This window comes from Elephas maximus, chromosome 4 (assembly GCF_024166365.1).
Source record: "Elephas maximus indicus isolate mEleMax1 chromosome 4, mEleMax1 primary haplotype, whole genome shotgun sequence".
NCBI classification, from domain to species: domain Eukaryota; kingdom Metazoa; phylum Chordata; class Mammalia; order Proboscidea; family Elephantidae; genus Elephas; species Elephas maximus.
Genome location: NC_064822.1, coordinates 175,672,909 through 175,700,551, shown reverse-complemented (window position 1 = coordinate 175,700,551; position 27,643 = coordinate 175,672,909). Strand labels below are relative to the sequence as shown.

The following is a 27,643-nucleotide window of genomic DNA, read 5'->3' as shown; positions in this document are numbered from 1 at the left end:
TGAAATTGTCAACAACACACATAAAAAGGCATCAAAATGACAACACTAAACACTTATTTATCTATAATTACACTGAATGTAAATGGACTAAATGCACCAATAAAGAGACAGAGAGTCATGGACTGGATAAAGAAACACGATCCATCTATATGCTGCCTACAAGAGACACACCTTAGACTTAGAGATACAAACAAACTAAAACTCAAAGGATGGAAAAAAATATATCAAGCAAACAATAAGCAAAAAAGAAGAGGAGTAGCAATATTAATTTCTGACAAAATAGACTTTAGACTTAAATCCACCACAAAGGATAAAGAAGGACATTCTATAATGATAAAAGGGACAATTGATCAGGAAGACATAACCATATTAAATATTTATGCACCCAATGACAGGGCTGCAAGATACATAAATCAAATTTTAACAGAATTGAAAAGTGAGATAGATACCTCCACAATTATAGTAGGAGACTTCAACACACCACTTTTGGAGAAGGACAGGACATCCAGTAAGAAGCTCAGTAGAGACACGGAAGATCTAATTACCACAATCAACCAACTTGACCTCATTGACTTATACAGAACTCTCCACCCAACTGCTGCAAATTATACTTTTTCTTCTAGCGCACATGGAACATTCTCTAGAATAGACCACATATTAGGTCATAAAACAAACCTTTGCAGAGTCCAAAACATCGGAATATTACAAAGCATCTTCTCAGACCACAAGGCAATAAAACTAGAGATCAATAACAGAAAAACTAGGGAAAAGAAATCAAATACTTGGAAAATGAACAATACCCTCCTGAAAAAAGACTGGGTTATAGAAGACATCAAGGAGGGAATAAGGAAATTCTTAGAAAGCAACGAGAATGAAAATACTTCCTATCAAAACCTCTGGGACACAGCAAAAGCAGTGCTCAGAGGCCAATTTATATCGATAAATGCACACATACAAAAAGAAGTAAGAGCCAAACTCAGAGAACTGTCCCTACAACTTGAACAAATAGAAACTGAGCACCAAAGAATCCATCAGGCACCAGAAGAAAACAAATAATAAAAATTAGAGCTGAACTAAATGAATTAGAGAACAGAAAAACAATTGAAAGAATTAACAAAGCCAAAAGCTGGTTCTTTGAAAAAATTAACAAAATTGATAAACCATTGGCTAGACTGACTAAAGAAATACAGGAAAGGAAACAAATAACCCGAATAAGAAACGAGAAGGACCACATCACAACAGAACCAAATGAAATTAAAAGAATCATTTCAGATTATTATGAAAAATTGTACTCTAACAAATTTGAAAACCTAGAAGAAATGGATGAATTCCTGGAAAAACACTACCTACCTAAACTAACACATTCAGAAGTAGAACAACTAATTAGACCCATAACAAAAAAAGAGATTGAAACGGTAATCAAAAAACTCCCAACAAAAAAAAGCCCTGGCCCGGATGGCTTCACTGCAGAGTTCTACCAAATTTTCAGAGAAAAGTTAACACCACTACTTCTGAAGGTATTCCAAAGCATAGAAAATGACGGAATACTACCCAACTCATTCTATGAAGCCACCATCTCCCTGATACCAAAGCCAGGTAAAGACATTACAAAAAAAGAAAATTATAGACCTATATCCCTCATGAACATAGATGCAAAAATCCTCAACAAAATTCTAGCCAATAGAATCCAACAACACATCAAAAAAATAATTCACCATGATCAAGTGGGATTTATACCAGGTATGCAAGGCTGGTTTAATATCAGAAAAACCATTAATGTAATCCATCACATAAATAAAACAAAAGACAAAAACCACATGATCTTATCAATTGATGCAGAAAAGGCATTTGACAAAGTCCAACACCCATTTATGATAAAAACTCTTACCAAAATAGGAATTGAAGGAAAATTCCTCAACATAATAAAGGGCATCTATGCAAAGCCAACAGCCAATATCACTCTAAATGGAGAGAACCTGAAAGCATTTCCCTTGAGAACGGGAACCAGACAAGGATGCCCTTTATCACCGCTCTTATTCAACATCGTGCTGGAAGTCCTAGCCAGGGCAATTAGGCTAGACAAAGAAATAAAACGTATCCGGATTGGCAAGGAAGAAGTAAAGTTATCACTCTTTGCAGATGACATGATTATATACACAGAAAACCCTAAGGAATCCTCCAGAAAACTACTGAAACTAATAGAATAGTTTGGCAGAGTCTCAGGTTATAAAATAAACATACAAAAGTCACTTGGATTCCTCTACATCAACAAAAAGAACACCGAAGAGGAAATAACCAAATCAATACCATTCACAGTAGCCCCCAAGAAGATAAGATACTTAGGAATAAATCTTACCAAGGATGTAAAAGACCTATACAAAGAAAACTACAAAGCTCTACTACAAGAAATTCAAAAGGACATACTTAAGTGGAAAAACATACCTTGCTCATGGATAGGAAGACTTAACATAGTAAAAATGTCTATTCTACCAAAAGCCATCTATACATTTAATGCACTTCCGATCCAAATTCCAATGTCATATTTTAAGGGGATAGAGAAACAAATCACCAATTTCATATGGAAGGGAAAGAAGCCCCGGATAAGCAAAGCACTACTGAAAAAGAAGAAGAAAGTGGGAGGCCTGACTTTACCTGATTTCAGAACCTATTATACAGCCACAGTAGTCAAAACAGCCTGGTACTGGTACAACAACAGGCACATAGACCAATGGAACAGAATTGAGAACCCAGACATAGATCCATCCACGTATGAGCAGCTGATATTTGACAAAGGACCAGTGTCAATTAATTGGGGAAAAGAAAGCCTTTTTAACAAATGGTGCTGGCATAACTGGATATTCATTTGCAAAAAAATGAAACAGGACCCATACCTTACACCATGCACAAAAACTAACTCCAAGTGGATCAAAGACCTAAACATAAAGACTAAAACGATAAAGATCATGGAAGAAAAAATTGGGACAACCCTAGGAGCCCTAATACAAGGCATAAACAGAATACAAAACATTACCAAAAATGATGAAGAGAAACCCGATAACTGGGAGCTCCTAAAAATCAAACACCTATGCTCATCTAAAGACTTCACCAAAAGAGTAAAAAGACCACCTACAGACTGGGAAAGAATATTCAGCTATGACATCTCCGACCAGCGCCTGATCTCTAAAATCTACATGATTCTCTCAAAACTCAACCACAAAAAGACAAACAACCCAATCAAAAAGTGGGCAAAGGATATGAACACACATTTCACTAAAGAAGATATTCAGGCAGCCAACAGATACATGAGAAAATGCTCTCGATCATTAGCCATTAGAGAAATGCAAATTAAAACTACGATGAGATTCCATCTCACACCAGCAAGGCTGGCATTAATCCAAAAAACACAAAATAATAAATCTTGGAGAGGCTACGGATAGATTGGAACTCTTATACACTGCTGGTGGGAATGTAAAATGGTACAACCACTTTGGAACTCTATCTGGCGTTATCTTAAACAGTTAGAAATAGAACTACCATACAACCCAGAAATCCCACTCCTCGGAATCTACCCTAGAGAAATAAGAGCCTTCACACGAACAGATATATGCACACCCATGTTTATTGCAGCTCTGTTTACAATAGCAAAAAGTTGGAAGCAACCAAGGTGTCCATCAACGGATGAATGGGTAAATAAATTGTGGTTTATTCACACAATGGAATACTACGCATCGATAAAGAACAGTGGCGAATCTGTGAAACATTTCATAACATGGAGGAACCTGGAAGGCATTATGCTGAGCGAAATTAGTCAGAGGCAAAAGGACAAATATTGTATAAGACCACTATTATAAGATCTTGAGTAGTAGTAAACCTGAGAAGAACATATACTTTTGTGGTTATGAGGGGGGAAGGGAGGGAGGGTGGGAGAGGGTTTTTTATTGATTAATCAGTAGATAAGAAATGCTTTAGGTGAAGGGAAAGACAACACTCAATACATGGAAGGTCAGCTCAGTTGGACTGGACCAAAAGCAAAGAAGTTTCCAGGATAAAATGAATGCTTCAAAGGTCAGCGGAGCAAGGGCGGGGGTCTGGGGAACATGGTTTGCGGGGACTTCTAAGTCAATTGGCAAAATAATTCTATTATGAAATCATTCTGCATCCCACTTTGAAATGTGGCATCTGGGGTCTTAAATGCTAACAAGCGGCCATCTAAGATGCATCAATTGGTCTCAACCCACCTGGAGCAAAGGAAAATGAAGAACACCAAGGCCACATGACAACTAAGAGCCCAAGAGACAGAAAGGGCCACATGAACCAGAGACCTACATCATCCTGAGACCAGAAGAACTAGTTGGTGCCCGGCCACAATCGATGACTGCCCTGACAGGGCGCACAGCAGAGGACCCCTGAGGGAGCAGGAGATCAGTGGGATACAGACCCCAAATTCTCATAAAAAGACCAAACTTAATGGTCTGACTGAGACTAGAGGAATCCTGGCGGCCATGGTCCCCAGACCTTCTGTTGGCACAGGACAGGAACCATCCCCGAAGACAACTCATCAGACATGAAAGGGACTGGTCAGCGGGTGGGAGAGAGATGCTGATGAAGAGTGAGCTAATTATATCAGGTGGACACTTGAGATTGTGTTGGCAACTCTTGTCTGGAGGGGGGATGGGAGGATAGAGAGAGAGAGAAGCCGGCAAAATTGTCACGAAAGGAGAGACTGAAAGGGCTGACTCAAGAAGGGGAGAGCAAGTGGGAGTAGGGAGTGAGATGTATGTAAACTTATATGTGACAGACTGATTGGATTTGTAAACGTTCACTTGAAGCTTAATAAAAGTTAATAAAAAAAAAAAAAAGAGGTAATTCCATGCAAACACTTCTCATGAAAGGTGCGTTTCTGGCTTCATTTGAAAAATCAGATTTGATAATATGGTCCTGTATTCTTGTGCGGCCATGATATGCTGGAGTTGGGCAGCACTGCTTCCTTTAGATGTAGCTTTGACTTTCATTGGTTAGCCCTGCTTTATTTAATATTGTTACCTGTCTGCAGAGTAGTATTTTAGAAGTTTTTTTTTTTTTTTTTTTCCAGTTGGGTCTGTTGTAATGTCCCCCATGTCATTTCTTATTTGGGTTATTTCTGTCCTCTCCTGTTTTTTCTTTTGTCAGTTTGGCCAGTGGTTCGTCAATTTTGTTGATCCTTCAAAGAATCAATTTTTGATTTTGTTGATTCTTTTATTGTTTTTCTACTCTCTATTTCATTTATTTCTGCTCTGATCTTTATTATTTTCTTTCTTCTAGTGGCTGTGGGCTTCTTTTGCTGTTCTCTATTTGTTCGAGTTGTATAACTAATGTTTTGACTTTGTCCCTTTCTTCTTTTTTGATATGTGCATCTAGTGCTGTAAATTGACCTCCAAGGACTGTTTTGCAGTGTCCTGAAGGTTTTGGTATGATGTGTTTTCATTCTTGTTTGATTCTAGGAATTTTTTGATTCCATCTTTGATTTCTTCTATTACCCAGGGGTTTTTAAGCAGGGTGTTATTCAGTTTTTTCCTTACTCTTCCTGCTGTTAATTTCTACTTTGATGGCACTGTGGTCAGAGAAGATACTTTGTATTATCTCAATGTTTGGGATTTTGTTGAGGGTTGCCCTGCGGTCTAAGAAGTGGTCTATTCTGGAGAACATTGCATGTACGTTGGAAAAGAACGTACAGTTTGTAGCTGTTGGGTGGAGCGTTCTATATATGTCTATGAGATCAAGTTGGCTGATTGTGCTCTTTAACTCTTCTGTGTCTTTGCTGAGTTTCTTTCTAGATGTTCTGTCCTTTACTGAGAGTTGTGTGTTGAAGCCTCCTCCTATTATTGTGGAACTGTCAATTTCTGTTTTCAGTGCTGTTAGAGTTTATGTATTTTGGAGCCCTGTCATTGGGTACGTAGATGTTTATTATGGTTAAGTCTTCATGACTGATTGTCACTTTAATCATTATATAGTGCCCTTCTTTATCTTTTATGGTGGATTTTATTTTAAAGTCTATTTTATCTGAGATTAGTATTGCCACTCCTGCTCTTTTTTGGTAGTTATTTGCTTGATATATTTTTTTCCATCCTTTGATTTTTAATAAATTTACACCTTTGTTTCTAGGGTATGTCTCTTGTAGACAGCATATTGATGGATCCCGTTTTTTTTATCCATTCTGTCACTCTGTGTCTCTTTATGGGAGCATTTAGGCCATTTACATTCAGTGTAATTATTGATAGGTGTGATTTTATTGCTGTCATTTTGTAGTTTTTTTTTTTTTTTTTGTGGTGCTAACATTTTCTTTGTTCCTCTTACTCACCTGTGCTGAGTTCCTTTTGTTTGTGGATTTCCTTTTCATTTCTTTGGTTTTTGTAGATTTTGTTTTTATTGAGACTGTGTTTTTCTTCTTTGATGAGTAGGTTTGTTAACTTTCTTTGTGGCTATCTTGAAATTTACCCTCATCTTCCTAGGTTTGAACCTGTCTATTATTACTTGATATCACCTTGCCTTCCTCTCCATTAGAAAGTTGTATACCTATAACATTTATTCCCTCTCTTATTGTTCTGACATTGTTGTCATTTACAGATTAACCTCTCTGGGTTCCCTATTACAATTGTTTTGGTTTTTTCTTTTAAGGTTTTATATATGTTATCCTGCACGGTTTCTGCCAAATAATCAGAGCTTAGTCTTATTGCTTCTCCTCTGTATGTGACTTTTTGTTTTTCTCGAGCTACTCGCAGGATTTTTTTTCTTCGTCTATGGCAAGTGTGATTGTGATGTGCCTTGGTGTTTTTCTTTTGGGGTCTATCCTATATGGGGTTCATGGAGCTTCTTGGATGGTCAGCTTTTCATCATTCATGATATTAGGGAAGTTTTCTGTCAGCAACTCTTCAATGATCCTCTCTGTGTTTTCCATTTTCTCTCCATGTTCTGGAACCCTGATCACTTGAAAATTTTTGCTTTTAGTTTTATCCCACATAATTCTCAGCGTTTCTTCATTTCTCTTCATTCTTTTTTCTGATTTTTCCTCAAACAGAGTTGTATCCAAGTATTTGTCTTCAATTCACTGATTCTGTCTTCTATCATTTCAAACCTGCTTCTCAGCCCTTCTATGACACTGTCCATTTCTGAAATCTTGTTGTTTATCTTTTGGGTTTCTAATTGTTATTTTTGTATTATTTCTAGTTGTGAATTTATGTTGGCATTTTGTTTCTGTATTACTTTACTGAATTGTTCCATTTTTTGTCTGTATTTTCCATTAATTTGTTTGCCTTTTCCGTAAATTTGTCTTTTTTCCTTATTTTTGTCTGCTTTTTGCTTCAACTCTTGGATTGCTCTGAATATTAGTGATTTGAATTCCCTGTCAGGTAGTTCTAGTGCCTTTTCTTCTACTGCAAAGTCATCTGATGTTTTATTTTGGATGCCTACTGGAGCCAGCCTGTCCTTTTTTTTTTTATGTCTTGATATTGTCTGCTGTCTTCAGGACATTCAGTAGTTATTTTCTTCATTTCTTGATTGTAGATTTGTTTGTTTCATCCTGCTTTTTTTTTTTAATTTGGTTATGTCTGGACAGGCGGGTTGTGTGTTCTTTGTTGTTTGCTTATCTGTAGTCACAATACTTTTCACCTCCTTGTCCAATGGGCAGGGCCAGTCATTCAGCTATGGTGCAGCAGGGCAGGTCCAGCTGAAGGGGAGGGGCTGGGATGAGTTGTTTGTGGCATGTATTAGGGATGTCAGTGTGGGCCAGGAATCAGTGCTGGGCAGGTTCCAGTAGGCCGTGCATGTGCTGCTCGGGGGTGTGATGTTCAATGCATGGTGCAGGTAGGCAGGAAAGGGGGGAGGTTGTGATGTGTGGAGCTAATAGGGGTGTGGGTGCGAGGAGAGAAAAACGGGAGCCAAAAACAAACAGGCAAACAAAGAAGGAAAGAAAGAAAAAAAAAAAGAGTGCTAAGGGAACTGCCATTGGAGTGGAGAGTTGAGAAACTGAGAAATACAGAAAAGCAAAAAGTCGGGGGGAGGGGGAGAAAGAAAGAAAAAGGGAAAAAGAGAGAAAAATAACTAGATAAAAATTTGGAAAAGAACAAAATAACCAGGAGTCCTGGAGTCCCACCAGTGGGGTGCTAAGACTGGAGAAGTGGCTCCTGAGCCTTGCAGTGCAGCCTGGCTAGAAGGGGCTCCCAAGCTGCAAAAAGAAAAACAAACAAAACAGAACAAAGCAAAACAAGCAAAAAAAAAAAAAAAAAAGCCCCAGGGATCTCACCATCCTGGTGGGGGGGTGGGGGAGTGGTTCCCCAGTCGAGCATGGCTTCACAGCCTTTCAAAAAGAAGCAAAGATGGCACATGGAGCCAGGTGTTTGAGAGAAGTGGGGGGAGGTGGTAGGAGGCACAGAAGAAACCAAAAGAAATGGAAAGACCCAGTACCTGCTCAGATGCCCGGCCAGTGTGGGCAGGGCGAATCCAAGCACCCTGAGGCCAAAGCAGTTGCCTCCCAGCCAAGAGACTACGGCTGGCGGGGGACGCAGAGGAGGCTGAAGTGGGGGGAAGAAGGGGGGTGGTGAGGAAAGCATATATCCTCATCACGGGTGCTGTGTCTCCTGCTGGGAGCTTCGTGAAGCTGCTTTCCCGTACTCTCTGTTCGCCAATGTCTGACCTGGGTGAGGCAAATCCAAGCTGCGTGGGCGCTGCACTTCCCGGCCCGCCGAGCCACCGCAGCCAGCCAGGAAGCTCAGAGGTAGAGCAGTGGGGAGAGGATGAGGGGTGGGAAAGCGTGTGTTGCTGGTTACCGGGTGCTCTGTCTCCTGCTGGGAGATCCGCTAAGCTGCTTTCTTGTGCTCCCTGTCTGCCGATCCCCGACAGGAGTCCAAGATGGTGGATCCGTGCTGCGTTAGTTGATGGGGCCCTCCACCTGTATCTCTGCTTGCTCTCTGTCCTCTGTCAGTTTCTTATTCCATTCGGTGCTTGGTTGAGTTCTTTATCTCCTCATTTGACACTTCAGGTTCCAGGAATGACGTTTGTCTCTGTTTTACTTAGTTTTTTTAGTCTTTGCTGTGGAGGGACGGTGTGGTGCTTTGTCTATGGTGCCATGTTGGCTGGACGTCCGTTAAAAGTTTTTAAATTAGGTGTCAGTATTTAAGTCTTTGAGAATTTTACGTGAATATCCATATTTTGGCTTCTCTTAAAAATTCACAAGTACCATTTGGGGCCATCATTCCTATGTGGCAGTTATAGCTAGGGAGTCCTAGGCAGATAATGCCCTCAGCTGCTAACTGAAAATTTGGAGGATTGAGTCCACCCAGAGGCACCTCAGAAGAAAGACCTGGAGATCTACTTCAAAAATCAGCCATTGAAAACCCTATGGAGCACAGTTCTAGTCTGACACACATGGGGTCAGCATGAGTTGCTGTCAAGTCAGTGATAAACGGTCTGCTGGTAGTAATGGCTAGAGCTTTAGACCAGGCTCACATTCTTCCATTCACTTGTCCCCACTTCTCTCTCTTTTTCCCCCATAGTGGCTAGTGTTAGCTGCCATTTATCATAGAGCGTGTGTTTCCTTAGAGAAAAACAAAATGTTTCTTGTACCCAAGTCAGTACCGAGAGTGAGAAGATGAAAGATAGACCTGAAGTACCTGCATGTTTCTAAAAAAAGTCAAAGAGAGTATTGTGGAGATTAAGAATATTCCTGTGTCTAATATGGGAACAAAGAAGGGGTATGTCAGAAGAGTATGACTGAAGATGCTGCTAGAAAACATCCAACAGGCAGAAGTGTAGACTCTGAGCCTGGCCTTGAGCTGCAGAGAGGAATAAGATGAGGGACTTGTGGCCTGGGGGTTAGAAGCTGTAGTTCTGCTGAGGTGTCTAAACTCTAAGCATAAGACAACGGGAGGGAAAACTAGAGTTGTAGCAGGGAGCAGGAAGCGTAGGCACACATTCTAGAAACTTCTGGAAGGAAGATTCGGCAGCTTCGGTGGTTCCTTGCATAGGGGGTGTCAAAGAAAAGAATCACAGCTGACTGCAGGAAGACAGATCCTGGGTTCCTGGGAGCATGGTGGTCCCTTGAACAGAAGCCAGGAGATCTGTTTGGGAAGAGGCTGATGATTTGGGGTGAGTTTGAGGTGATGATGAGTTGTTCAGGTTGGTGGATGTTGCCGGTTTTATGGTGATTACGCTCGGCTTTGAAGCCCAATGAACCTGAGCTCAAGTCTCAGTTGGCCTTGTTTATGCAGCACTTAACCTCTCTGTGCCTCAGTCTCTTGAAAAATAAGGCTCTTAATACTGTCCACCATGTAGGGTCAGTGTGAGCATTAAAGAGGGTACCATATTTAAAAGGCTGAAAGTGATGCCTTGTCAGAGGAAGTGCTCTATAAATAAGAGTTATTTTCATTATTTCCTGTGAGGACAAGGTAGGTGAAACCACTGAAAAAGAGATGATCCCTGGAGCAGAGAGGCAAACATTGAGCACTGGAGAAAGGTCACAGCAAGAGGATATAGTGAAGGAGCCAGAGGAAGCAGCTAGAAAACAAGGGGAGAGGGTGTCTCCAAGGCAGGGGAGTAGAGGGCAGGAGTGGGGTGAAAGTGGTGGTGATTATGCTACAGAGGCCGCTGAGGAGAGAAGTCTACAGCAGGGGTCCCAGCCAGCGAGCTTGCCCCCCAGGGGATACTTGTCAATGCCTGGAGACAGGTTTGATTATCACAACTGCAGAAACCAAATCGAATCCAACTGATAGTGACCCTAAACGACAGGGTAGAACTGCCCCACAGGGTTTCCAAGGCTGTAAATCTTTAAGGAAGCAGACCACATCTTTCTCCCTTGGAGCAGCTGGAGGGTTTGAACCGCCAACCTTCCTGGCAGCAGCCAAGTGCTTAACCACAGTACCAGCAGGGCTACTATCACAACTGCTGGAAGGTAGAGCTCAGGGATGCTGCTAAACATCCTATAGTGTGCAGGACAGCCCCTTACAAAAAAGAATTATCCAGCCCAAAATGTCAGTAGTGCTAAGGTTCATATTGCCCAGAGCCAGCAGACTGGGGAGGAGGGGGCTTGACTCCTGATTCTACCATTTACCAGCTGTGTGACCTAGTCAAGTTCCTTTACTGCTCTGTGCCTCAGCTTCCTCATCTGGAAAATGGGGATGATAATAAGAGCCATTTCACAGGATTGTCGTTGATCTTAAATGATTAAAGATAAGCAAAGTGCTTAGAAGATTGCCTCTTAGGACTTCAGCTATTGTTAGATAGCAGAGAAAGTGAGGACATACAGAGGCCGTTTGATCTGGGGTGTTGGTGTTTAGGAATGACCTCAGTGCTGTTTCCTTGGGGAGGGGAAGGAGGCCGGAAGCCAGTTGCAGAGGGTTACAGGGGTGGGTACATGGGAATTGGGGCTAGCAGACATAGACTGTCTTGTCCTTTGCATCTGCCGGTAGGAAAATGGCTTGTTAGGGCTGCAACGCCAAGTGGACAAGGCTTGTTTCACCTTTTCCTCTTTCTTTCCTTCCTTCCTTGCCTGCCTGTCTTCCTTCCTGTCTTTCTTTTCTTTCTCCTTTCCATCCTCCCTTCCTTCCTTTATTTCTTGCCAAACTATGTTTTTCTTAATGTTCAAACCACATTATAACAAAAATAGAAATTTTCAAAAGACCAAAAAGAAAAAATCACCTGCAACCACCCCCACCTTAATGCCCCAGCTGTTTTGTGTCTTCCTGCCCAGGCTCGTTGTTTTTACAGGGTTTTAAGTCATCACAATGATGCTTTTTCCTTTTGTCCTATCGCAGGTGAAGTTGTACCATAAGCATTTTCCATCTTATAACGTCATTGTTACATTTATCATTTTTTCCAAAATGAAGATCGCCTCATTGTTTTTTCCTGATTGTGAAAATGCTCTGTGCTCGTCTTTTTTTTTTTTTTTTTGGAAACCATGCAGACAGTACCAAAAAGAATGAAACAGAATGTAAAAATCCCTGTCTTCTGTCCTGCCCCTTAGAGACACCCAGGTTAGCATTTTACTGAGTATGGTTCCTACAAGTCTCACTGCGTTTATGGATTTGTTCATTTTTTCATGTCAATATGAACCTTATTTAACTGCCAGTTCATTTTTAACCTTGAAGTGAAAGTTTTCTTACTGTAGGGGCTGCTGTTTTGGAAAGTGGGGCATAGAGCTGTGACTGTTGATACCTAAGAACAAAGGGAGCCTGAAAGGCCTGGAAGCTTCTAGAAGGAAGACAAATCGGGGTGTGTGGGTGCCTGGGCAAGAGGAGAGATGGATGGAGCTGTGAGGGCTCTTTCTCTGAGATGAAAGGGAAGGAAGAGACCAGGATAAAGACAGATTCTGAGGCTGAGACAAGCGATGAGGAAGCCCACTTTCTCTAGCAGCTCGTGTCTGTGTTTTATTAACCTCCTAGTAGTTTACAGAGAGGTCCCTGGGATTCATCAGAGTGCCTGGCTGCCTGTGAGCCCACCAGCCCCTCTCTGCTGCCCTCCGGCCATCATGCAGCTGGCCCTGCAGGCCCCACTATAGCATCCTGTGATGCTCCCCTTGCCAGACTCTTGGTTGGCTGCCACCTAATTTCTCTTCAGCCTGGACTAATTTCTTGCAGTTCTTGGGCTGGTGGGAAGCACAGCTAATTCCCAAAGTCCTTCCATATGGCTGATTCAGATCCTTCCATCTGTAATGTGTGTGTGCTCCTCTGGCTCTGTCCTTGTGGCAGGATTTTGGTGCTGTCAACTTCGGAGCATGGAAACCCTTTAGATATTTAGATTTCTTTCCCACTGTTTCCTCGTGATAGGAATCCACTCACAGGTGCCTTGCAAGAAAGGCCTACTGATCCTCCTCGAAAAATCAGCCATTAAAAACCCTGTGGAGCGCGATTCTACTCTGACACAGATGGGGTTGCCATGAGGTGGAATTGACTTGACAGCAACTGGTTTGATTCCCTGGGGGGCACTAACAGCTAAGCACTTGGTTGCTAACCAAAAGGTTGGCAGTTCGAGTTCATCCAGAGGTGCCTCAGAAGAAAGGCCTGTCAGTCTGCTTCTGAAAAACTAGCCATTGAAAACCCTGGGAGCACAGCTCTATTCTGACACATGTATAGTTGCTGTGAGTCACAGTGGACTTGACACTAGTTTGGATTTTGGTTTTCCTCTTGATGCCTTTTTTGGCTTGTTTTGCTGGTTTGCACAGTTCCCTTGGTTCCCTCCATGAGCCCCCCAGATTCGGTGCCTGAGGCTGAATTTTCAGAGCTGAAGTGAGGTGGAAAAGGATTGTAGGGAGGGTAGAAACTGAAGCAAGAACTGAAGTCTATCTGCTGAATGTCAGAAAGTCCATAATCTTCACTGGCTTTGCTGGGATAGACCTGAGCGTGATAGTCCAGCCTGTGACCAATATCAGCATGCTTGTCACCCTTTGTCAACTTGGCTTTAATTGGGAAACAGGGAACAGTTATGAAATAGTGTCAAGCAGCCAAGAGCAATGAGGCTTCAGCTCATTAATTCAGGTCCCAGGGAAAGCTCAGCCAAGGTCTCTTCTTGACACCGCAGGCTTCTGCATATTTGAGGGAATTAGTACTTCTCAGATGGTGAAAATCACTCAGCCTTCAGCCTCCTGCCTCTTGATGCTGCCGGAAGCACCCTGTAATCCTCCAGCAAAACATCACCTGTCCCCCCTTCACCAGGTAATTATAGGTTGTCCTCCATTTCCTCTTGAGTGTCTACAGCCCCTTTAGAGAAAGACCCGGGATTAGCAGCCCAAATAATATAGCTCATGTTAAGTCTAAAGCGGAAATAACAAGAAAACCCAGGTACGGCCTCCAGCCCGGATATGCTGGCTTTTGTGGGACTGAAGATCTTTTCACCCATGCAGGAAATACACAGGGCTTTGACCCAGTGGGACTATGGAGACAGAAGGGAGGCAGGAAGGGGTCCATGAGGGTGACTGGAATTTCCTTCCCAATCTCATCTCTTTCTGCCACCTCATCATACCTTATACACCAGCCATGGAACCAGTTGCAAACTTTGCTAGTTCCTCCCAATATCAGTCAGAGCAATGTTGCTGGCAAGTGACACACTCCGTTCAAACTAGCTTAAGCAAAAAGGGAACTTAGTAGCTCATAGGAGGGAAGGCTTGGTGATTGACTTCCAAAAACTAGACAATGAAAACCTTAGGGATCACAACAGAACGTTGTCTGACTTGCTTACTTTGGACATGTCATCAGGAGAGATCAATCATTGGAGTAGGACATCATGTTTGGTGAAGCAGAGGGCCAGCAAGGGTGGGGGAGGTCCCCGTGAGATGAGTGGACTCGAACATGCTGGTGATCGTGAAGATGATGCAGGACTGGGCAGTATTTTGTTCTGCTGTATGTAAGGCCACTGTGAGTCAGAATGGACTCAGTGGGCAGTTATCTATCTATTTCACTATCTATCATATATCTATTTATCTATCATCTATCTAGTTACCTACTTACCTATCTATTAACCTGCCTACCTACCTACCTGCCCACCCACCCACCCACCCGTTCATATAATTTGGAAGATAAAGGTGGTTCTAGTTTCAAACTCAGTAGGATTCATGGCTCAAATAATGTTAACAGGGCTTTTGTATTCCTCCTGTCTCTTTCCCAGCTATCACTTCTACTGCAGATGAGATCCCCCGCCTAGTAAGAATTGGCCTCCAGGAGCCCCAGTTTGTGTCGCTTTGACTTAGCTAGCCACTTCTCTCTCCCAGTGCTCATATACAAAATCCAGGAGAAGGATTCTGATGGGGCCGTCTTATATCAGAGGCTCAATCCCTAAACCTATTACTGTCTAGAGAAATGTAGTTAGAGAGGATTTTCTCGTGGACTCCATTTCCCCAAAAAAGGAGGATGCTGAGCACAGTGATCCAGCCCAGTCTACTAATCCCCAGCTGAAAGGTCTGTCTATTCAGTAGCAGGTGCCATCCCCTCTACCTGGATACCTGGGCTGCCCTCAGAACCCTGCCCACATGACAACCCCCTGCCTTTCTTTCAAGACCCAAATTTTCTGGCATATAGTCTCCCCCGTCTACCCCCAAGCAAAGTTGAATACACTTTTCTTTTGGCCACTTTTGTACTTTGTACATGCTTCTGTTATTTCACTTGCTCATCTATTTGTTCATTAGCTGGTCTTTAGTGTACACCTAAAAAGCCCTGGTGGAGCAACAGTTAAGCTCTAGGCTGCTAACCAAAAGCTGACAGTTGAAACTCACCCAGTGGGTCCATGGGAGAAAGACCTGATGATCACTCCTGTAAAGATTACACCTAGAAAAGCCTGTGGGGCAGCTCTACTCTGTCACCTGGAGTCACTATGACATGACAGCATCCAGCAACTACAACAACAGTGCACACCTACTATGGTCTAAGACTTGAATTGCATTCAAGTCCCCCCGCGCTATGAGTTTGGTGAAAACATGGATCGTGTCCCAAGCATCTCTGGACCTCTACCCTCTACTGGATGGTTGGTCTACTGTCTGGGCTCAATAGCTGGTGGCAGCCACATCCTCGGATGTAAGGGGTAACATGCAGGATGTGGTGGTTCCCCAGCTGGAGAGAGCACTGGGGTGCTGGGTGAGAAGGGATAAACTACATGCCACAGGTCATCCAGCTCAAATCAGTCATTTCTCTGTACCTGTTGCGGATTGAATTGTGTTCCCCAAAAATGTGTGTCAACTTGGCTAGGCCATGATTTCCAGTACTGTGTAGTTGTCGTCCATTTTGTGATCTGATATATTTATCCTATGTGTTGTAAATCCTAATCTCTGTGATGTTAATGAGTCAGGATTAGAGGCAGTTATAATAATGAGGCAGGATGCAATCTACAGCATTAGGTTGTATCTTGAGTCAATCTCTTTTGAGATATAAAAGAGAGAAGCCAGCTGAGAGGAGTGGGACCTCATGCCACCAAGAAAGAAGCACCAGCAGTGAAGTGCACCCTTTGGACCCAGGGTGCCTGTGCTAAGAAGCTCCTAGACCAGGGGAAGATTGATGACAAGGACCTTCCCGCAGAGCCAACATAGAGAACAAGACTTCTCCTGGAGCTGGTGCACTGAATTTGGACTTCTAGCCTCCTAAGCTGTGAGAGAATAAACTTCTGTTTGTTAAAGCCATCCACAAGTGGTATTTCTATCATAGCAGCACTAGATAACTAAGCACCCTTTGCAAGCCCCTCGTCCCCAGCCTGTCAGGAAGGACCTGTGCATTCTCCGAAGCAGTGAGTGGCAGGTGTCTGCATTGGAACTGTAACACAGGCCTGGTTTGCCCTGACATGGAAAGTGTTTATCTTTCACATATTGGGTCTGAGAATCTTAAGTAATGGGGTCCAGCTTGAACCCATGGGGTTAAAAACTTCTTGGTGTGATGCTAACATATCTCCGGGAATATGGAACCTGTTACGTTTCAAGGTGGCCTCATAGTTATTGGCTACTTTGGCCTTCAGTCCTAGTTGTTTTCTGTAGGGCCCCGAGGAAAGAGGTCTCATCTCCTTTCCAGTAGCCTTTACACTTCATGTTCATTCATGTATTCATTCATTCATACCTGTATTCATTAACTCATTCATTTAAAAATATTGTTAAGGACTATTTTGTCCAAGACAGACAAGGTCTCTGTTCTTATGTAGCTGATATCTTAGAGGGACAGATAATAAGCAACTAAACAAAGAAACAGGAGAAATAAAATTGTGACGAGACCTATGAAGAAAATGAAATAGGGCACTATGAAGATTGGGGCAAATTTCAATACAGTGAGCAGGAAAGATGTCTTTGAGGATATGAGTTTTGAGCTGCTGATGAGTGATGTTGGTGTCTTTGGTGGTTCAGTGGTAGAATTCTCATCTTCCATGCAGGAAACCCAGGTTCCATTCTCAGCCAATGCACTTCAACCACAGCCGCTACCCGCCACCACCATAGAGGCTTGCATGTTGCTATGATGCTGAAGAGGTTTCAGTGAAGCTTCCAGATTAGGAAGGAAGGTCTGGTGATCTACTTCTGAAAATCAGCTAATGAAAATGCTATGAATCATGATTGTCCAATCAGTAACTAATTATCGGGATGGTGCAGAACCGGCAGCATTTTCTTTCGTTGTATATGGGGTCGTCAGTGAGTCGGGGGCCAACTTGATGGCTGCTAACAATAACTGATGAGTGAGTGGTGAGAATGTGTCACCCATGCACATTTTGGGAGAAGAACATCCAGGCAGAGGGATTAGAGGAACAGAAGGTGGTAAGTGTGGCTGGAGTGGAGGTGAGATGGGGCAGAAAGGTAGAAAATGAGGATGGAGAGGTAGACAGGGGTTAGCCTGTCTCTTTGGCCTTGAAGCTCTGGTAAGGAGCTTAGAATCCGTTGCCTGAGAAATGGAGGACTTTGGAGGATTTTAAGCGGAGGAACGATTTAAAATTTTGAAAAAGCACTTTGCATACAGAATCTTGAGGTAGATTTCCAAGTCCTTACAACAGAGAGGATTTCTTTTATATCAAAGAACCAGAAAGAGCCGGACTTAGAGGTGAGTTTTAGAGGCCCTAGGAGTCCCTGGCTGGTGCAAACAGTTAAGTGCTCAGCTACTAACCAAATGGTGGAGGTTCTAATACACCCAGCGGTGCCTCAGAAGAAAGGCCCAGCAATCTACTTCCAAAAAAATCCACCATTGAAAGCTCTATGGAGCACAGTTCTACTGTGACACACATGGGATCACTGTGAGTTGGAATCAACTCAAAGGAAACTGCTGAGTTTTTTTTTTTTTTTTACGGGCTCTGGAGAGAGAGTGCCGTAATATCTAGGACTGGAGTAGAACATCCCAAGACAGGCCATGGGATACCCCTCTTAGGAGGTGGTCTTGAAGGATACCTTCATTTTCTAGACAGCCAGATCCTTTTTTTTTTCCCTGTCTGAGTCCCTCTTAGGAGTTCTTTGCAAACAATGACAAACTAGGAGGCTAGCCAGCATGAGACCTCTTAAGTGTTTCCTCCTGGAGCACAGTGCAGTGATCCCTCTTGAGACCCGGAATTTGCTGTTCCCAGGGACGGAAGCCGCACTGCCTGGAGGAGCAGAGGTTTCCTTGTAAGAAGGGAGCCCGGAGAACCCTGAGCATCAGAGCAGGGAGAGAAATTGCAAGGGGAGGGACAGATAGATTTGACTCTGAATGAACTGAAACTATATTACCTTTTTTTTAAAAAACATACAACCAAAAATACTATATATTTTATCTTTCATACATGTTTGAAGCGTGAATCTGTGGAAATGCCACTTGTAGGGCCAAGCCGGCGTTCCCATCATAACGTCATATGCTTCGAGAGCCCTTCTGATGATGGAATTTTAGTTAAAGTGCACTGGAAGCAGTTTCAGTGTTTGTTCCTCCTCCCCTGCCCTCCCCATGCCTGGGCTGAATGTTGAGAGGGGTGGGACTTTGTATTCCTGGCAGAATGATGGCTCTTCTGGTTTGCCAGGGCCTGGCCACTGTAGGCATGTTTGGAGGCCTGTGTCTCTGGACCCAGCAGGGGTTGGGGATGCTTGATAGATGATGTGGGCCAGGCATGCACCTTTCTCTCCTCCACTCCAGACTCAGGCTGTGGACCCCAGCAGGCCCTGCCCAGGGCTTCCCATTCCCAGGGCTCCCCGAGGCCACCTCTGTCTTCCCAACTGCGGGATTGACCTTAGCTAGACCCTCTGTTCCCTTTCAGGGGCAGTACCTGTCCAACACCTACAATGTGTGTGTGTTCTTCCCTACAACATCGCACTTAACCCTTATAACAACCGCCTGAAAGAACTAATCCTAACCTACAGGAGAGTACACAATCATCAAGGAGCCCTGGTGGTACAAACAGTTACTCCCTCGGCTGCTAACAAAAGGGCTAGTGGTTTTGAATCTACCCTGCAGCTCTGAGGGAGAAAGATCTGGCAATCTACTTCCGTGAAGAGTACAGCCAAAAAAAACCCTATGGGGCAATTCTACTTTGTCACGTGAAGTTGCTATGAGTTGAAATTGGCTCAATAACACTTAACAAAAAAAAAAAAAAACCAAACCCACTGCCGCTGAGTCAATTCCAACTCGTAACAACCCTATAGGACAGAGTAGAACTGCCCCATAGAGTTTCCAAGGAGCTCCTGTTGGATTCAAACTGTCGACCTTTTGGTTAGCAGCTATAGCTCTTAACCACTATGCCACCAGGGTTTTCTAACAAAAACAACATAGCCATAAAAATAAAAGGCAAACAAGCAACTAATGAAAACAATTGCCACAAATAGGGCAGATAAAGGAACCTGTAACCCATTGCCATTGAGTTGATTCTGACCAATAGTGACCCTATAGGACAGAGTAGTACTGCCCCTTAGGGTTTCCTAGGCTGTAATCTTTATAGGAGCAGATTACCAGGTCTTTTCTCCCACGGAGTGGTTGGTCGGTTCGAACCTCAACCTGTCTTTCAGTTAGCAGTAGAGCGCTTTACCACTGTGCCACCAGGACTCTTTAGACAAAAGGACAGCCTCTTAATCTACAGAGCTCACATAAATAAGGAAGTAGCAAATTCCCCTTTTAAAAAATGGGGAAAGATGTGAGAAGAATTTTGCAGAAGAGAAGATACAAATGGTTAATAAAAAGTGTTCAATTTCAGTAGAATCAGTGAAGTGCAAACTAAAACAACAGTGAGGTGCAGGGTATCTTTTGGGGGAGTTGCTTATTAAATTAAAGAAATATATTTTTTAAAAATGCAAGGATACTGGCCATGACATGGATGAACCTTGAAAACATTCTGCTAAGTGAAATAAGACAGATGCAAAAGGATAAATATTGTATGACCCCAAGTACTTGAGCTATCTAGAATAGGCAAATGCCGAGAGACAGAAAGTAGAGGCTCCCAGGAGCTGGTGGAGGGGAGAACGGGAGTTACTGCTTAAGGGGTACAGAGTTTCTGCTTGGGGTGATGAAAAAGTTGTAGAAGTAGATCATGTTGAAGGTTGTACATTGTGAAAGTAATGCCATTGAATCCTACACTTAAAATAGTTAAAGTAGTAAATTTTATGTTATATATATTTTAATACAATTGAAAAAAAAAAAAAAAGACTGAGTTGTGATTAGTGTTAATGCTCCGGGTTGATTTTTTTTTTTTCCCCATTCTTTGAAAGTGATGGTCCAAAGTATATGGTATCTATAGTCCTTTTCTCTTAACCCAGAACACTGCATTCCTTGACTATGTGAGATGACAGCGGTTGCTGTCATTTGGAAGAAATTTCAAGGATAAGAATTCAGACCTGGCTAAACATTTTAGGAGCTGAACGGAACATTCTGTTCCATAAACACATCTTAGGCATCTGCACCAGGTCAAACTCTGATGACCAGAACACAGCTCTGGTTTTCAAAGAATCCAGTCTAGTGGAGGAGAGAAAAAAAAATAATAATAATGCAGTGCTGGTGAGGCTGTAGTGAAATGGACACTCAGATACTGTCTTAGGCTGGGTTCTCTAGAGACACAAAACCAGTAAAGAGTAAAAATATGTATATAGAGAGATTTATATCAAGGAAATGGCTCACATGGTTGTGAACCATTTGTGGCTGGAACTCCCCAAGTCTGTGAATCAAGATAGAGGTTTCTCTTGATTCACGTAGCCAAAGGGGCTTGCAAACCCAAGGTTGGCAGGTCAGAGAGCAGGGCTCTTGCTCACAGGCTGTGAAGATTGATGAATCCCAAGATCAGCAGGCAAGACCGCAGGTAAGCTGCTAGCTCAAATTCCAAGAACCGGAGGTCGGACGAACAGGAGGCAGCTGCAGGATCCAGAAAGAGCAAAAGCCCCAGAGCCTCGCCAGAATGCCCACTTATATTTGGATGCAGGCCACACGCCTGAGGAAACTCCCTTTCAACTGATTGGCAAGTCACTGCAGATTCCATCATGGAGGTGATCACATAGTAAATCTCAACAGGGAAGTGATCACAACGTTATACGACTGCCAAAACATTGAGAATCATGGCTCAGTCAAGTTGACACACAATCTTAACCATAGATACACAGCAGGGGAAGTGTAAAGGAGGATGGCCTTTCTGGACAGGGTTTGGTGTTATGTGTTAAGTAAGTTTGGCCGAATAATCCCACTTCTTGGAATCTAAAGAAAATAGTTTAAAAGTGAAGGCATCATTGTGCAAAGATATACCTGTGAGAAATATTGGAAATAACCTGATTAATAAGTAGTAGATGATTTTTTGAATTAATATACTATGTCCATTCAGTGGACTATTATGTAGCCATTAGAAATTGTATTTTTGAAGATATTTTAATGGTAAGGGAAATGCTTATATGGGAAACAACAAAAATTATAATTAATAGAGAGTATGAAATAAGTTACAAGTATGAATGTATATTAAAGACATTAAAATAGATAACTGGATCATAATGGGCATATAAAGAAATAAGTAGAAAGATTAACTGGGATTTTCTCTGAGTTGTAGAGTTACGGGTAATTTTCCTATGTGTTTTCCAAGTTTTTTTTTTTTTTTAACACATTGAACATACATTACTTTTAAAATCAGATAAAAGCATGAAAATGGCTAGATTTCAAGTTGTTGTTAGCTGCCAATGTTGTTGTTAGGTCCCCAACTCATGGCAACCCCACGCACAACAGAGTGAAGTGCTGCCTGGTCCTTTGCCATCCCCATGATTGGTTGCATATTGTGCCAGTGTGTTCCATAGGTTTTTCATTGGCCAATTTTCTCGGAAGTAGATCTCAAGGTCTTTTTTCTTTGCCTGTCTTAGTCTGGAAGCTCCCCTGAAACCTGTTCAGCATTATATTTTAAGCGCGTACTCCCTTACCGTTTATTAGACTCCTACCAGAAACACACGAGCCTGCCTCCCTCCCTCCTTCCCTCCCTCCCTCCCTTCCTCCTTTCCTTCCTTCCTTCCTTCCTGTCTTTTGACGTAATTGGCAGGCACAGTGCAGCACATAGAACACAGAACAGAAAGAGAGAGGAGAGGCCTGGGTACCACCTCCTGCTCAGCCACAGTTTTGCTGGGTGACTTTGGATATGTCACTGCCTTTCTATGGGCCTCAGCTTCCCCTCTGTAAAATACACTGGGAAACCCTGGTGGCGTAGTGATTAAGTGCTATGGCTGCTAACCAAAGGGCCGGCAGTTCGAATCCGCCAAGTGCTCCTTGGAAGCTCTATGGGGCAGCTCTACTCTGTCCTATAGGGTTGCTATGAGTCGGAATTGACTCCACGGCACTGGGTTTTTTAAAATACACCGGTGGCACAGTTTCATCTCTAAGAATGGAGTACAGACATAGGTATAATAGCTCCAAGATTCTAACATTAATGCTAACCACAGAGTGATATGATACTGTTCCCACAAGCACACTGTCAATCATACACATGAAAAGGATGTCAGTGTCTAAGTGGCCGCTTGGGACAAGTTACAGTTTAGCCAGGGAGACCCTTGCCGTTTCATGTGAGGATAAGGAGGTGTATGTTCATGAACATCATTCATTCCTTCGATGCATATTCGTTACGTCCCCGCGCAGTGATGAGCACTGGGGTGTGTAATGATGCTCAAGCTAATCATACCCTTTTTTTTTTTCTCTTCGCTGGGAGCAAATTCCTTCCCTTTGAGAGTTATTTTAACTTATATCTGAATTCTTTTAAAAGACACTATTTGTTTGAAGCTAAGATTCTGGCTTTGAATGAGCCAAATGGATCATGCCATTTCAGGTGAAGATTTCGTGTCTAGTGTGAGGCTGATTTTCTCATGTGATTTAGAAGTGAGGAATGCCGAAGTAGTTTCATCCTTAGCAGTGCACATGAAACAATGCATGTGATGGTCTGAGAAGCAGATGGACTTAGAGCCAGATGACCTGAGTTTGGATGTGGCTCTCTTGCCTCCTGGCTTTGTGATTCAGGGAAGTTCATGACTTCTCTGAGCTGCTGTGTTCTCATCCATAAAATGGGGGCAGAGTGTGACCTCTGTCCAGGGCTGTTTGTGAGCATTCATCAGAATCATAGCTCCAGAGGGGTCTTGCAAAGAGGCTGAAATGTTGTTGGCCACCCCATTGGTATTCTTGCTGCTTTCTAGAGGTTGCTACTTAAAAGGGACGGGACATGTTTGAAATACACAGGAGGGAAGCCATGTAGCATGGTGGTTGAGAGCTCAGGCCATGTGGCTAAACAGGCCTGGCCCTGCCACTTTCCTGCAGCATGACTTTGAATAAGCGACTTTATCTCTCTGAACCTTAGTCTCCTTACCTGTAAATTGGGTTAATAGTAGTAGTACCCACCTCTTGGGGTGCATTCATGGGTCCCTGGGCAATGCAAACAGTTAAGCGCTCAGTAGCTAACTGAAAGGTTGGTGGTTCGAATCTACCCAAAGGCACCTCTGAAGAAAGACCTGGCATTCTGCTTCTGAAAGGTCACAGCCATGAAAATCCTATGGAACTCAGTTTTACTCTGAAACACATGGGGTTGCCATGAGTCAGAGTCAACTCGATGACAACTGGTTTGATTTTTGTTTTTGTTTTGTTTTTGCTTAGGGTGCATTCAGGATAGTGGCCAGTACTTAGTAAAATCTCTGTAGATCCACTAGATATTTGATACATTTTTTTTCTGATTGCAAATGAGATATATGTTCAATACAGAGAAAACTCAAGCATAGAAGAAAGTGTAAGGTGTTTTCAGTCTTGTTATTTTATGGGTGAGTAGCTATAATCTTAAGGAGTCTTGGTGGTGCAGTCCTTAAGCGCTCAGCTGCTAACTGAAAGGTTGATGGTTTGAACCCACCCAGTGGCTCCATGGGAGAAAGACCTGACGATCTGCTCCTGTAAAGACTACAAAAAAAACCCAAAAAAACCCAAACCCATTGCCATCAAGTCAATTCCAACTCATAGTGACCCTGACCCTATAGGGCAGAGTAGAACTGCCCCATATGGTGTCCAAGAAGCAGCTGGTGAATTCGAACTCCCAACCTTTTGGTTAGCAGACTAAAGCTTAGCCAATGTGTCACTAGGGCTCCACCGTATAGAGTTTACAGCCTGGGAAGCCCTATGGGGCACTTCTACTCTGTCCTTTAGGGTCCCTATGAGTCGGAATCGACTCAATGAAACGGGTTCGGGTGGTGCAACGATTAAGTGCTCAGCTGCTAACTGAAAGCTTGGTGGTTTCAACCCACCCAGCACCTCTGTGGGAGAAAGACCTGACAATCTGCTCCCATAAAGATTACAGCCAAAAAAACCCTATGGGGCAATTCTACTCTGGCACTTGGGGAAACTGACTCAATGGCACCCAGCAGTAACAACAACAGCTGTAATTTGCATCTGGCCCTCCTCATCTACATACCCACCCTATTCTTACACCAAGGAGCCCCCTGCAGGCAGCAACCACACTATCCCCAGGCCCACAAGGGGGAGTAGGGGTGGTGCTCCATCCATGCACTGGTGTGGTAAGTAACACTACTGTCTACCCCTCTCTTGGCAGGTCCTTCAAGCCAGACTTCATCCTGGTGCGCCAGCACGCCTACAGCATGGCCCTGGGCGAAGATTACCGCAGCCTGGTCATCGGCCTCCAGTATGGAGGGCTGCCCGCTGTCAACTCCCTCTACTCCGTCTACAACTTCTGCAGCAAGCCCTGGGTGGTAGGTGACAGGCCAGCTGACCTGGAAGGGCCTGCAAGGGAGTGGGTGCTCTCCCAGCCCTACAACAGGCCCGTCCGTCAGCATAGAAGCCTCAGTAGTGAGAAGAGTCTTGTTTAAGCAACTGAGCAAGCAACTTGGATCTCAGGCCCCATCCTTGTCAGTGCTGACTAACAAAGATTATACAATAACAAAGATTATACAGTAAATGGTGATAACTATTATTGTCCCAGTGCCTGGAGCAAGGCCTGTGCACAGTTGGCACTCAATAGTCATTGAAGGAATACATGCATTAGATCAATAGATATGGCCTGCTTTTCACCATTATTACCACGGCTCTGGTCTTCTCATTCTTCCCTAACTGAGCTTTTTGGTCCATGCTATCTGAGGTTGAAGTGTCACTGGACGGGGTCTTAGATAGTATTAACTCATCCCTTTTGTTTTCCCACATAGTCATCCGTAATGGTAGCAACCAAAACAAACAAAAAAAAGCCCTTTGCCATCAAGTTGATTCTGACTCATAGTGACCATATAGGGCAGAGTCCAACTTCCTCACAGGGTTTCTAAGGCCGACATCTTTATGGAAGCAGACTTCCACATCTTTCTCCCACAGAGCAGCTGGTGGGGTCAAACTGCTGACATTTTGGTTAGCAGCTGAGTGTTTTAATCACTGTGCCACGAGGGCTCCTTGTGGTGGTAGCGGCTACCATTTATCAGCGCTGTATGCTGTGCTGAGTCCTTAACATGCATATTTTATTTAATCCTCAGAACTAGCCTGAGGAATAAGATTGTAAGCACCTCTACTGTAAGGATGAGGAAGCTGAGGCTGACCTTACTTGGCTAGTAGTAAGTAGGGGAGCTGGGCCTCTTCAAAACTCATGTTCTTAATTATGGAACTGCTCTCCTTCTCTGAGGCCAGTTTCCTTACCTGTAAAATGAGCAGATCTCTCCCTCCATCATTTCTCATATTTTTGAGTTGCCTCAAGCCCTCCAAGTTGAGTTCAGGTTGTAATACACCTGCAGGCTCTACTCAGAGTGTTTATAGGCCGGTGATGGAGTCCCCGAGTGGCACAAATGGTTAAGTGCTGGACTACTAACCAAAAGGTTGGTGATTCAGACCCATCCAAAGGCACTTGGAAAGTAAGGCCTGGTGAACTGCTTCTGAAAGGTCACAGCCTTAAAAATCGACTCCACAGCAACCAACAACACTGGCCTGATACAGAAAATTCCTAAGGTACCTCCACCCCTGTCTGGGGCCTTAGCATTGAGTTATACGCAAGTCAGCCTGGCACAAGACTTGGTGTCTGTTCTAACCATTGGGCATTTACATTAGGCCACAAATTGCAGCTTGCTCCTTCTTCATGATCAGAATCTAACTTGCTCTCCCCTGCTTATGTCCACCAGCAGCTCCCCTTCACCATCTGGGTGAATTCCAAGCTCATTGGTCTGACCTTTAAGGCTCCTAGTGGTCTGTGAGGAATTACCTCCAGCCTCATGTCTTATTACTCCCTGCACCTAAGGCCACAACCAAGGCAGTGCTGAGTGCCTGCAGCGCACCCAGTCTCTCCATACCCCTGGGGTGCCCTTCCTCCTCTTCTATGATATCTGCTCCAGGGGACCTCCTGACCCCCACATTGTCCCTTGTCCAGGTCCCATAACCCCCATTCTTCCCTCCAGCAAGGCTTTCGTATCTCCTTCATCTATTGTAGTCCATCTTTCCACAAGACCAGGCTGGCCATGTCCAGTTTGTTGTCCCAACATTAAAGCTCAGCGCCAGGCACAAAGTGAGCTCCTAAGGATGCTGAGTGGTGTGGGGCGGGGAGAGGTGAAGAAGAAATTGAGTCTGGGGCCTGCCTTTTAGGAGCTACCATCTAGCTCTGAGACAATACCTACCTCTGTGGCAAAACGAGGAGCCCCGGTGGCCCAACAGTTAAGCTCTTGGCTGCTAACTGAAAGGTTGGTGGTTCAAACCTACCCAGTGGCTCCATGGATAAAAGACCTGAAGATCTACTTCCATAAAGATTACAGCAAAGAAAACCCTGTGGGGCAGTTCTGCTCTGTCACATGGGATGGCTATAAGTTGGAATCGACTCAGTGGCACCCAACAATAAAAAACAACAATGGTAAAACTAAAACCAGTTACTGGTGAGTCAGTTCCAATTGATGGCAACCCTATAGGTGTCAGAGTAGAACTGTGCTCCATAGGGTTTTCAATAACTGGTTTTTTGGAAGTAGATTGCCAAACCTTTCTTCTTAGGGGCCATTGGGTGGACTCGACCTCCAACCTTTCAGTTAGCACCCCAGCTCATTAACCACTTGCACCCCATGGGGACCTAGAAAAAGGAAGTCATGCAAAAGGAACACCTGCAGCCAAGGCAAGCTTATTGAAGGGGATGCAACTTGAGCTGTGAGAAATGGATGGGGTTGTAAAAGTAGATAAAATATTTATTATTAATAATAATAATAGCTAACATTTGAGTGCTTCTACAAACAGCCACTGGTCATAACACATTGTATGTTGAATCTTTACAACAATCCTATGGGGTAGGACCTCTTAGTATGTCCAACTTACACATGAGGAAACTGAGACTCAGAAACCTAAAATGACTTCGCAGTGTTGCACAGTAAGTGGCAGAGCAGAAGTTTGAACCCAGGGAGGCTGGATCCAGAGCCCGAGCTGGGAGCCAAGACGTGAAACTGCCTCTCTAGAAAGAAGAGCATTGTAGGGCTAGGAGCAGAGCACAAAAGTCAGCAGTGGATGAAGAACTTGCATTAAATGCTGAGGACACAGTAAATGGTCCCTGAATGCAGTTGAGCTGAGCTCAGTGGGCTTGGCAGGAATGGAGGGGTTGGTGTAGCTAGATGATGGAGATAGTGAATGATCAGCCAAAGGTTCTGGCCTTTATTCTTTAGGCAGGGAGCAGCCACTGTAGGCAGTCAGAACAGTCAGATGCTCGAGGCCTGGGGACAGAGTGGGAGGTTTCACTATACTGGATAGCAATGCTGACCAATGCTCTCTCCTTTTCTCTC

At 43.6% G+C, this 27,643-nt stretch overlaps 1 protein-coding gene across 1 annotated transcript in view; it reads left to right on the top strand.

The window, feature by feature from the left end:
- The window catches only part of SYN3 (synapsin III), a 687,937-nt gene that overhangs the window by 211,230 nt on the left and 449,064 nt on the right, over nt 1-27,643 (top strand). The window contains exon 5 of the mRNA XM_049884283.1: nt 24,460-24,616. Within this exon, the coding sequence (XP_049740240.1) occupies nt 24,460-24,616 (157 nt within the window). The remainder of the gene's footprint in view (nt 1-24,459; nt 24,617-27,643) is intronic.